The 13642-nt window shown below is 37.1% G+C and overlaps 1 protein-coding gene across 1 annotated transcript; it reads left to right on the top strand.

The window, feature by feature from the left end:
* The first annotated feature begins 7579 nt into the window (after nt 1–7579).
* On the top strand, nt 7580–8787 carry LOC104233638 (protein S40-5-like). Its single transcript, XM_009787061.2, has one exon. It carries the CDS (start codon nt 7794–7796, stop codon nt 8424–8426), a length of 633 nt encoding a protein of 210 aa, XP_009785363.1. The 5' UTR covers nt 7580–7793; the 3' UTR covers nt 8427–8787.
* The last annotated feature ends 4855 nt before the right edge of the window (nt 8788–13642 follow it).

Below are 13642 nucleotides of genomic sequence, written 5' to 3' on the forward strand. Positions count from 1 at the left end.
GTCCAGGCAGTGTTTCTGAGATCACGAGGTAGTTGTTGGCGTCCGCAACCCCGTGCCTCCCTTATCTTACTATTTTCATGTCCTTCAACTGTTGTATCGGATTTCGTATCTGGTAGACCGGTATCTGAATTTATTAGTTGCTCATGACTTGTGACACTCCGGTTTGGGCTGTGTCAGGATGGGTTCCACTGTTGTTATCGTTAAATTTTTGCAATCTTTGGATATTATATTATGTTTATTACTGTTTATGATAATTAATTGCTTAAAAAGGTGTTCCGTTTTGGTCTGACTGGTCTTGTCTTCACGAGAGGTGCCATCACGGCCGGGTTCGAGAATTGGGTCGTGACACCAGCATTAGCATTTAATACTACAAATACCTCTGTTTGTTAGAATACAACGTAACTAATCCAAAATCGTGGGGGAGAGATAGCAACAATCATGTAGTAGCTAAATATGCCATTACAAATACTATAAGAAAAATATTTGATATGTTTAAGTTTCATAAATAATTAAACACCAAAGTTTATACAAAACAAGAAAATTTCTTCAAAATCAAAAGTTCTACACCAAATAAAACAATAATGCAATTAGGCCAACTGATAACTCCAAGTTTCAGCAATATTCTTTATTATATTTCCAAGTCTGGTTCGGCATTGAGATCAAATAAGCTTGATTGTGATTGTGTAACGTCAATTTGGTGCAATTAAAATCAAACAAACACTACAAGAAAATATGATATGTTTTAAGTAATAAATCAAATGTAGTCACAAAATTATACCCCATTCACACCTAGGGAACCATCATGCTCAACGTTTGTACCTCTGCCTTGCCCATTACCCCTACCCCTATGTCTACTACCACCTCTACCACCACGATTGCCACCAATCCTTCCACCCCCTCTAACACCAGTTCTTGCGCCATTACTAGCTCCAAAAATACTATGTGGTTGTGAACTTGTAAAGTAGTATTCAATTCTTCCTCTATATCGATTCAAACGTGGCCTACCACGTGAATTAGTGTATTGGGGATCTCATAGAGTTGTGCCTTCAGTTTCATCTAAGTCATCCTGGTCTTGGTTTGGCACGATCATTTCATCGTCCCAGTTTTGAAGATCATGCACCATCTTCTTCAAATTATGCTTAACATATTAAACTTTCACGCTAGTGCCCAGTGCTATATCACAAGCCATGTCAAAATACTTCAACATGCTCATGTATGTCTTATACTCAGGAGTCATGTTTGGGTAACCAACTTGATGGAACCGATTCAAGTGTGGCCTAATAATATCACTTCTCCACCTTGTCAGTATATACCTTTCATCAATTTTATCAATCTTCTTGTGCGACAAGATCTTGATTATATGGCAGCAAAGTATCCCTCTAGACTCGAACCATTTGCAGCTACAATAATCGCCGATAGGTATATAATTAACAATGTACTCAACTGGATTTTCATCATTTTTGTAATAATTGAATAATCACTAACGATGAATTTCTCAACACCGGGGACAACTTGATGATCGTCGGGGCTGCTGACTTCATAATGATACAATTTCCTTAGTTGTGTCTTGAAAAATTCATACACTGTACACGTATAACACTGAATTGCCTGCTCCTCCCACTTGAACATTGACTCGCACACAATTTGAAAGCCCTTTGACCTGTATTCCACTTCCAACTCTTTCTCATGCTTAGCTCTTATAGCTAACTCATACTGGTGAACAAACATTCTAAGAGTGCTTTGACGGGTAATATATCCATCAAAGAACGCATGCATCCCTCACTTCTTTGAGTAGATAGCATACCAACCCAAAAATACACATCAAGGTACACATGAACCCATTTTCCTTCTCAGAGTAAAGCTTGTTAAACCAATTCCTTGTATGAAAATTATACCTTGCAATATATTCTGTCCATTTTCTCTCGAAAACTTCAACAGTAATGCTATCAAGGACCATGGATTTAAATTTTCCACGTGTAATTTAGAAAGACGAACACCACTTAAGTAAAGAGGCAACTTTAAAAATATATGCCAAATATAATACATATGTATTGTATTTGGCATCACTTCAGCAATGGATACCTTAATGCTCTAACACTAATCAGTTATGATCGCATCTGGATAAACATTTCACATGGCATAGCCAAGTTCTAAAAATTAATTTGTAACTATCGATATCTTCATGAGACATGAGAGCATATCCTAGTAAGATGGACTGTCTATGGTGATTGATGCCAACAAATGAAGCACATGGCATATTATATCGATTCACAAGGTACGTCGTATCAAAGCATATCGCATCATGGAATTGCTCATGCGCTACCTTAGAGTGTGAATGCACCCACAACCCATTTCATAGCCTACCAATATTATCAATGTCGATTGAATAGAAAAACTTCGTATCCTTTACCTGGATTTCACGAAAAAAGTTGAGCAGCGACTGTGCGTCCCCTTCTTGCATTTAAAAATCCCTACTCTTCAAAATATAATTTCTACAATCCTTTGGAGTGCAACCCAAATTTTGCGGTCCACCACGTTGAACCTCAGCAAGTCTAATATTCTTGGAGGATCTAATTCCAGATCGATCGTGAGCTACAAGATCCCTCTTCAAAGAATCACAAACGCGATACAAATGGGAGTAAATCATCATTGTGATCGTGAACGACCTTAGAGACGCGCCAACAACCAGAATAATCCAAAACAGCTGCTAGCCTAGCTTTACAATTGTTACTCTTGGTGGTAAACTTGATTTTACGAATCCTAGTCCTATCACGACAGTAGGTTATATATCTGGCAGTGTCACCACCCTTCTTGTTGGAATTTCTTTTGATGACGGAGAATCCTTTCAGTCGTGCATGTTCTTTGTAGAATGCAAACAAAGTATCTTTATCTCTAAATCACATTCTAGAGATTGGACCTACAACCACATCCTCTTCAGTGAATTCATTCTCCATTTCCCGATCAACATCACATAACTCTAACTCATTTCCTAAAACCTGCTCCTCATCATCGTTAACTTCTCCGTGATATTCTCCATCAGCTTCTTCATCATCATCATCATCTAAGTGCACAACATTGTTGAAACTGCCGTGAGAATCAACATTGACCCATTCATATTCATTCAACAAACTATCGTCTGATGCCATCCCTAAAGATCTGTACAACTCGTCCCTAACTCGATCAAACCTATTATCTTGCTTGATATTTATGGTTGTTATATTTGTGTTATGTTCATTTGGACTCATATTTTGTTGCACCACCAAGTTTTCTTGGTTTGAATCCACTTTTTGAGAAGGAGAAAGTGTCCGCTGGTTTAGGGATTAGCAAGGAGGAAAGTGTCCGCTGGTTTAGGGTTTGGTAAGGAGGAAGTATACAAAATCGTATACCATATTTGTTTTTAAGAAAGGAAGAAAAATCGTATACCGTATTTATTTTTAAGAAAGGAAGAAAATATGATAATTTGTTAAAAATTAAAAAACGTATAATTTGTATAAAATACACATAAATACAAATATAATACACAAGACTCTTCATCTCCCAACCTTTAATTTTTGCATACTTCAAGACTTGGAATTTAATTTTGTGTTTTGGAGGGAAAAATGTAGGCTAATTAGTTAGAGGGTCATTTATGTCTTTTTACTGGTATGGCTAAAGTTGGGTCACAACACTCATCTCCCTAAAATAAAACCAAACATAATCTAAATTTAATCAAATGTTGTCATATAGTAATCCAAAAATGCATGGGCAAACAGGTATTAGTGCATTTATTAGTTATCCAAATCTTTATCTTTATCCAAATCCTTTCCAAAAAAATTCTTGGAAGAATCTTAAAACAAAGGATGGGACAATCATACTTACATTGTCTCAACCTTTTCAGTGTTAAGGTAAAGATAACGTTTTCATTCATGTTTGTAAAAAGTGAACTTTAGTTTTAGTTTTACTTTTACTGCAAAAGTTACTACTGACAATCAGAATCCAACATCTTAAATCCTCCCTAATCATTCCAATCTGACAAGACATTTTTCCTTCAAGTAATTGGCACGTGTCCTCCACTCTCTTCCCTGTAGGCGTTTAATTCACCAGCCGCACCTCTATAAAAGTATTTTATTCTACTCCTTGTTTTAATTAAATTCATATAAGATCGTCTAGAATTTATTCATAATCATAATTGACTATAACTAATTTTAATAGTTTATTGTCACGATCCGAATTTTCCTATGGAAACTGTGATAGCGCTTAACATCACACTCGTTAAGCAAACCAACGTTAGAGTTCTATTCACCTTTTTTTTTTACTTTTTATAATTAAAATTTAACAAAACTAAATCAACGGAAATAAAAGCGGAAGCATATAATTAACGGGTTTTCCTTATACTATTAACAAACCGAAACAGTTACTACTCAGAAACTAGTGTCAACCCTCACGAACATTCTACGAATACTACAAGTATGAGTTTGAAAGAAAAATACATCTGTCTCGAAAGAAAATAAAACAGAAATGAGGAAAACATAGGAGGGGAAGCCAGGGCCTGCGGACGCCTGCAGAACTACCTTCGGTCTCCTGGATGAATGCTTGCAACCGACCTTTCGATCAGCCACACCAACTCTGAAATCTGCACAGAAGTGTAGAGTGCAGTATCAGTACAACCGACCCCATGTACTGGTAAGTGCCGAGCCTAACCTCGACGAGGTAGTGACGAGGCTAAGGCGGGTCATTTACAATATAACCTGCATACAGTTAATAATAAAGCAAAAGGAAATACAGAACGAAATGGAATAGTAATTTGCAGTAAAATAAATACGGAACTCAATTATCTTGCCAGTACTCAGCTATAACCAATCCTTAAGAGAGTTACAGTGCTACATAATAGAATCACAGCAAAGAAAAAAATACATAAACAACAAAATGATGCGGTGCGCATCCCGATCCCACCATATAATCAGTAACAATATGAACTTTCACCCTTATTACTCCTTGTTGAGGCGCGCAACTCGATCCCACCAGTCCACCTTTATTTCTCCTCAATATATCACCCTTATTCCTCCTGTTGCGACGTGCAACCCGATCCCACCTATCCACCTTTATTACTCCTTGTTGCGGCGCGCAACTTGATCCACCAGACAATCACATTTCACCCTTATTCCTCCTGTTGCGGCGTGCAATCCGATCCCACTATATCATTACCAATCACACGATAAGAATAAGTCTTTCACAATTTAGCTCAAACCCTCCACAACATTTATGCCTCAACCAAATCAAATGGAAATCTATATAATTATGAAATCTCATTAATTATTACTACACATCGAGACCAACCAGAATGTATCTTGAAACACCAGTAAACCAACTCAAACCAATAATGTAATACAACGAAACCACGGAACAATTAATACTTTCAATAAAGTAAACTACATCTAACAAGAAACAATTAGACATGGAAGCAACAATAAACATGTAGCAATTAAGGTAGGAAGACAATATATTGGAAATGGGGAAGGGAACATGCTAAACAAATAATTTGGCGGCGCATAGATACTCTTCACCACACCTATACGCCACACACATGGAATTTCACATAGTAACTAAGTAGGGGATCCCTAATCCCTCGAGTCAAAGTTAGACCAAATATTTATCTTAATCCAAGGGCCAATTCAAATCTCAATTACCGCTTTACTTCTCGATTCTACCTCCAATCCACTCGTATCTAGTCATAATTAACTTAATAACATCAATTACTGCTAAAAAAATCAATTCTAATGCATAATTATAGATTCCCCAATATTTTTCCCCAAAGGGTCAAAAACTGACCCCGAGCCCGCTTGGTCAAAATCCGAAATTCGAACCAAAACCCGATTACCCATTCACCCTCGAGCCCGGATATACAATTGGTTTTGGAATCCAACCTCAATTTGAGGTTTATATCTCCAAATTTCAAAATTCCTAAGTTCTACCCAAAATCCCCAATTCCACAATGAAAACCCTAGATTCTAGGATGAAATCTTGTAAAAAGAAGTAAAAGAGTGAAAGAAATGAGTTAAGAATCACTTACTTATGATTTGGGAAAGAAAAAGTATTTTAAAAATCGCCCTTTACTTTTTAGGGTTTTGAAAAATTGAAAAATGAATGAAAAGTCCCGTTTATATAGCACTCTCTGATCCTCACTACGCGGTTCGCCAAATTTCGGGCGTGGCCGCGAACCTTCACCGTAGTCCGCGAAATTATGGGTGCGACCGTGAAACTGAGCCTTACCCTACCGCATCCGCGAAGCCCCCCACCGCGGCCGCGTTCATCAACCCGCGGCCCGCGAAGTTTCCACCGCAACCGCGTTCTTCTACCGTGGTCCATGAATTTCACCCCGCGGCCGCACTCGTAAGAGCTGAGACCTGCAATCTCTGCAACTATCCAACACCAGGTCTTTTCTTAAGTGTAGACATCCCATAGCCTATCCGAAACTCACCCGAGCCCTCGGGTCTCCAAACCAAACACGCACATAAGTCTTAACACACCATATGAACTTGCTCGGGCGATCAAATCGCCAAAATAACACTTAGAACTACGAATTTAGCACCAAATTGCATGAAATTTTTAAGATAGATCAACTTCTATTTTCTCGACCCAAGGTCCGAATCCCGTCTTCACAAACATGACTTAAATATTGTATTAGACCTGTATCGGATTCCGAAACCAAAATACGGGGCCTATACCAACGAGATCAATCATTATTCGATTTCTTTAACTCCTTAGATTTTCAATATTACACTTTTTATCAAAAATTCATTTCTCGGGCTTGGGACCTCGGAATTCAATTCCGGGCATACGTCCAGGTCCCATATTTTACTACGGACCTACCAGGACCGTCAAAATATGGGTCCGGGTCCTTTTACCTAAAACGTTGACCGAAGTCATCAAAAATCACTTTTTAGGCCAAAAATCATTATTTTCATAAATTTTCCAAATAAAGGCCTTCCGGAATCACGCCCGGACTTTGCACGCAAATTAAGAAGAGATAAAATGAGATTTTAAGGTCTCGGAACACGAATTCGAGTTCTAAAACAGAAGATGGTCTTTTGGGTCATCTCATTTATTTTCTTTGTTATCATAATAAATCTTGTTATAAAAACTTGTTATTGTATAAACTTAATTTATTAGTCTAAAAAATGTATACTCCAACAATAATACGAACTTAAGAACACGGATAAATGTCTCAGAAGTACCAACTTCATCCGGTTCCAATATTTTTATAGCGAAATATAAATATATAGAAATTTACTAAAAATTTCAACTAATATTAAATCTGAATTCCTAAACTGATATTTATTCAATTTAAAATGGAGCGAAGAGAATAATAGTAATTAGCAGGTTTTAAGAATCCTAAATGTAGAACTAATCAAAGTTCCATCTTCTTTTTGATGTTTTTGATTTTAAATATTCTTGATCATCCCCCATTCTTTCCATATACTTTTTGTCGTTATTAATGCAATGATGAAATGCAAACAAAATGAACTCCACATTCACATGAAATGCAAGTCGAGTTCCCCATCTCCCAATCATATCTTATATATACACTTCCTCCATTCGAAGCTGAGTCTACGTTATTTATAGCTTTTCTTTCCCACCATGAAGCTATAACATTAAATTACTAAGACACAGATACAACTGTTTTTTCTTTTCATTTTCTTAGTTGGGTCGCCGGAACATCAAGATTCCGGTAACCCTCTATAGGAAAGGAATCATTTTGTATATACATATAGAATTCTTTCCTGTCGCCGGGAAATAAACAAAGGTGATGATAAATGGCAAAGGGTCGGAAACTGACCAATAGTAGAAGCGAAATGTTATTAGGAAACTACAGCTACAGAAATGGAAGTGAAACAGTCAATGGTTCCTCAGAACTAGGAGAAGACGATGTCTGGTCAACGATTGATGACGTGGTCAACGGGAATGATCACGGCTCCAGGGGCGAGTGGAGTCCACGCGCCACCGCAGATAGTAACGGTAGCTTTGGTGGATTTAACAGCCGCAAGCAGCCAATCCCACGAGCTGACCACCACAGCCGCCGCCGTCAGGTGGGGGGCTTGTCATTGGCGTTTGATGATTCAGGTAAAATGGCATCTTCTCGGATCTTGCACCAGTTTCGCGGACAAGACGCGCCATCCCCACGTGCGTGCCACATGGCCACCTCGGCCCCAGTGAATGTCCCTGATTGGTCCAAGATATACCGAGTTAACTCGGTCGAGTCATTACACGACTCGGATGATTGCGTCGACGATCATGACTCGGAGATGGTTCCGCCGCACGAATACGTTGCTAGGAGCCGAAACTTGGCATCCCACTCGGTGTTTGAAGGCGTTGGACGAACGTTAAAGGGTCGAGATTTGAGTCGGGTCCGAGATGCTGTATGGAGTCAGACCGGGTTTGATGGCTGAGTTCACCAATGAATTAGTAATTGGTTTTTGATTAAACAGTTCTATAAGTAGTAGCTGTTGGAGAAAAAAGAGGCGATTTGCTAGATAAATTTTTGGTCCTTGGGCAATGATTCAGTTTGAATGAATACAAACTCAGTGAGTCAATCAGCTGGGATTGAGTCCAAGTTTAATTAATCTATTGTTTTTTCTTATTACTTTTTATTGATATAATCCCTCAATTTGATATGTACTTTTACTATGTTGGATTTTAGCAAAATGTTCTTTTGTCATTTTCAGATGTCAAATATGGTGAAATTTTGAGTGCAAAGGATGTTGTCCCACTGAATAGTGACTGGATAATAAATTTCAGGTCTTCATCACATCTCTATTAGTCCCACAAAGTTGCTGCAATTGGTTTATGGTTACTATTCGAATATCAGTAACTATTTGATAAGATTCAATGTTTATAATACGTTTTTAATGAAATTGATAAATAAAAAGGTTCGATTTTTATAACAACTTTTGAATGAAAATATGAAATTGTTTAATTAGTTTCCCTTGTAAAATGGTTGTGATAGCTCTCTATATATAAAAAGGTTAATTTGCTATCTGCTTAAACAAGTGATACATAGTATAGGTAGAACGTCCTCATCATTTTGGTTTAGATGTTGACGTAAGATTCCAAGTCCTTTGGAGGGAAACGCTTGGATTTTCTTTTTTGCCTTTTGATATTTCATTACCCATGCCTAGGCTGTTGGGTTGCTACTCTTTTATTTCAATCCTGAGTTTTGTTTGTTTATGTTGAAGTCAATTATACTTAACGAAAATTAGCTACCGTTTCGTCATAGATTTCCTAATTTATTTTGAAAAATCTGATTTGGGTGAAGTTTGGTTTGAAGATAAAAATATGTTTGGACATACGTTTTCAAAATATATTTCCCAAATTTATTTTGAAAAAATATGTATATTCTTAGTGTTTGTAAAGGTTTTGGCCCAAAACTAGCTCAATAACTAGTTTTGGGATTTGAGATTTTGCCAAAATATAGGCAAAATCTATGGCCAAACATGTGTTTGCCAAATAAAATCCAAGTTTATTTTGGCAAAATTTATGGCTAAAGGGGTCCTTAGTTAACTTTGCCTTTGAGAGTTGCGCTAGGTAGGGGTGTACATGGACCGGGTTGGTTCGATTTTTATCAAAACTAAACCAAACCAACTATATCGGTTTGGATTGGTTCGGTTTTGTCAGATTTTCGGGTTTTTTGTTACATGAATATTAATTCAATCTTACTTTGTTAAAATTATAGATAAAGCTTTGATAAGCGAATATATGTTTAGTAAATATGAAAAAAAAAATGACAAACATATGATCTATTAAAATATTCTAATGGGAGAATTTTTTTAGTAACACATGATAGTTATTTTTCGTAGTCGTCTAATAATAATTTTTCGTTAATTTACGCTTTCAAGGTTAATACATGAGAGGACCCCAAATATTTCTACATTTTCTAAAGAAAATTCACTATAAAGTCTTAAAAATATAAATAAAATTTATATATTTATATGTCGGTTTGGTTTGGTTTTTCGGTTTGGTGCGGTTTTCCGGTTCGGTTTGAACACCCCTAGCGCTAGGTAAACCATCAGCTTAATTAGACAACATATTTAAGGCTTAAGGCAAAAATTAAAATTATATTATATTTCCTTAGAGATATGATCATTAGCCATGTACAAAGAAATTTAAGTACGAAAATGACAAAAATCTCTAGCTTTTAATTAGACAACCATTTTGAAAGTTTAAGGCAATAAAAGGGCAAGAATTCAAAAGGAGACTTTAGCCTGTTTGGCCATAAGAATTTTTTCACTTTTTTTTTCGAATTTCTTTTACTTTTTTCCGAAATTAGTATTTAGTCATAAAATTTTTGATTTTCACTTGAAGATGAATTTTAAAATTTTTCGAAAATTTGAAAAACTCCAAAAGACAGTTTTTTAAAATTTTCACTCAGATCACTCACAAAAATTCAAAACAATCCAAAATTATATTCATATCCAAACACAACTCTAATTTTCAAATATAATTTCACTTGAATTTTTCTTTTCTTTTTAATTTTTTGAAATTTTATGATTCTTATGTCCAAACGCCCACTAAACAAGGAATAGTTGAAGATCCTAGAGGTATTTTTCCACAACATACAAAGAACGGAGATCGAAGGTTCTCGAAAAAACAAAAGAAGGAAGATTAGAGAAGAGGAAATAAGAACCGAGAGAATTGAATTCGCACATATTTTTCTAAAATACTTTCAAAGGCTAGAATATCTAAAAATAAGATATTTAAAAAATAAAAAAAAAGGAATGGAGACAACTAATTGTGGGGGCCTAAATCCAGAGCCCAGAATTTTGGGATCCAATTACTTTTTGGAGAAGATGATAGATAGGATTCTAACGCCACAATCAAACATAAACCATTAATATTTTTTTATATATAAAAAGAATTTTTCTAACAGCAAATGTAAGATTTAAACTAGAAAGAGTACACACATAAAAAAGTATGAAGCCGTGAAAGATAAAAAACCTAGATGCATTTTTACAATATTTTCTCGTCTGCTCCTTGATTTCCTTTTACAAATATTTAATACATGGGATGATAAAAAAAATCAATTTGTGTTATTTTTAATATATTTTTTGAAATATTAAAATTGTATTGAGAAATACAAATGGGGAAAGAAAGGCCAAAATTAAATGAGAAGATACCCTTCTGCTATGCCTTTTTAAAGAAAGGGACATGAGTCAATTCAATGGGCTCACGAGTGCTGTGAGCCAGTGGTTTTTTCTTCTTTTCTGTTCTGTCATCAATGCAAAAGAGTGATTTTTTTGGATATCAGTTGGGACCCACAGGTCAACATAGGTGTCAAAAAATATTTCCAATATAAAAAAAGTACAACTTGTTGTGAATTTGCAATATAATTTTCTTTACCTCTTCTTTATGCCGGGTTCCCCTACTATTGACTCAAAGCCCGGATAAATAAGGAGATCGTAAATACTTGATGTGGATAAATTTGGGGCAAGTGCATAGATAGTAATTTTCAGGTATTTTATTTAGAGATTAGTCAGTACTTATTTTGTCCAGAAATTTTAAACTAAAAATCTTATTTTCGGGACATTTCAGGATATTTTTATGCCAAAAATTTGAATTAAAAAACTGAAATTCATAATGCACTGGCTAATTCTTAAATAGCAGCTCTTTAAAGTGACTTTCTACGTAAATTTTTACCTCATATGGACCCAATCGACCGAAATGAATATAAAAGAATCTGTATACCCTATTCAATTAGTTTAAGATAAAGAAATAGTTGACTGATTGAAAGCATAACAACAACGTATTTAAAAACTCTATTATTGATGGGCTTAAACTATAGGAGTATTAAAGTGAACAAAGGTTGATAAATGCAAAAAAAAATAAAAAAAAATCAGTAGTTTGTTATAGTTGTTACGACCCAAATTTCACTAAGGGTTGTGATGGCGCCGGACACCACTGTCAGGCAAGCTAACCAACAACAACAACAACTACCCAGTAAAATTCCACATAATGGGGTCTGGGGAAGGTAATGTGTATGCAGACCTTACCCCTGTCCCGATAGGGCAGAGAGGCTGTTTCCAATAGACCGTCGGCTCAGAAAGACGGAAATAAAAAAACAAAAAAAGAGAATTCATTAGTAACTCCAGTAGAAACAATAATAGTAACAGAAGCATAAAAACCAAAAAATGAATGACATGCAATAACAATAACCAGAGTCTAAGGCCCGGGGCTAAGATAAACAGCAAGAATAGTGTGTGTTCAACATAAACTGCAAGCCATCTAAGATCAACCTTAATCCAACCCTGCCTCACCCCCGATATAAAGTAAGGAGAGCTCAACTACCCCTATTCTACAACCCTAATGCTTGACCTCCAGGCCTTCCTATCAAGGGTCATGTCCTCGGAAATCTGCAGTTGTATCATGTTCTGCCTGATCACCTCTCCCCAATACTTCTTAGGTCTCCGTCTACCTCTTCTCGTACCCACCACGACCAACCGCTCACACCTCCTCACCGGTGCATCAAGGCTTCTCCTCTACACGTGCCCGAACCATCTGAGCCTCGCTTCCCGCATCTTGTCATCCACAGGGGTGACGCCAACCTTCTTCGGAATATCTTCACTCCTAATCTTGTATGTCCTAGTGTGCCCGCATATCCACCTCAACATCCGCATCTCTGCTACTTTGATCCTCTGGATATGGGAGTTCTTAACCGACCAAAACTCTGCCCCATACAACATGGCCGGTCTAACTACAGCTTTATAAAACTTACCTTTGAGTATTGGTGGCACTTTCTTGTCACACAAGACTCCAGATGCAAGCTTCCATTTCATCTAGCCCGCCCCTATGCGGTGAGTGACGTCCTCGTCGATCTCTCCGTCCCTCTGAATCATCGACCCAAGGTACTTGAAGCTATCTCTCTTGGGGATGACCTGTGACCCAAGCCTCACGTCCCCGTCTACTTCCCTCGACTCAGCGCTAAACTTGCAGTCCAGGTACTCTGTCTTAGACCTGCTCAATTTGAAACCCTTAGACTCGAGAGTCTGTCTCCAAACCTCCAATTTCTCATTAACACCGACCCTCGTCTCGTCAATTAGAACTATGTCATCAGCAAATAACATACACCATGGCACCTTCCCTTAAATATGATGTGTCAAAGTATCCATCAACAAGGCAAATAAGAACGAGCTAAGCGTAGAGCCTTGGTGTAAACCCATAATAACCAGAAAATGCTCCGAGTCGCCTCCCACAGTCCTAACCTTAGTCTTAGCTCCATCATACATGTCCTTGATCGCTCTTATGTAGGCTACCGGCACGCCCTTCGCCTCAAGACATCTCTAAAGCACCTCCCTAGGAACCTTGTCATACGCTTTCTCCAAGTCAATAAACACCACGTGCAGATCCTTCTTCTTATCCCTGTATTGTTCCACCAACCTCCTAATAAGGTGGATAGCTTCCGTAGTAGAGCGGACCGGCATGAACCCAAACTGATTGTCGGATATAGACGTTGTCTTCCTTACCCTCACCTCCACCACCCTCTCCTAGCCAACCAAAATACTTAATTAAATTCTTGTTTTAATAATTTTGAAAACTATAATTTTCCTTCAATTTTACCAGAGCTTCAAGTGGGGGTTTTCATCATCATCAACAAGGTAAGCTAACCTCACCT

This window comes from Nicotiana sylvestris, chromosome 2, assembly GCF_000393655.2.
Source record: "Nicotiana sylvestris chromosome 2, ASM39365v2, whole genome shotgun sequence".
NCBI classification, from domain to species: Eukaryota; Viridiplantae; Streptophyta; class Magnoliopsida; order Solanales; family Solanaceae; genus Nicotiana; species Nicotiana sylvestris.

What these genes read in the sequence shown, in the direction of transcription:
- LOC104233638 (XM_009787061.2), top strand. Translation starts at nt 7,794, where the DNA reads ATGGCAAAGGGTCGGAAACTGACCAATAGTAGAAGCGAAATGTTATTA.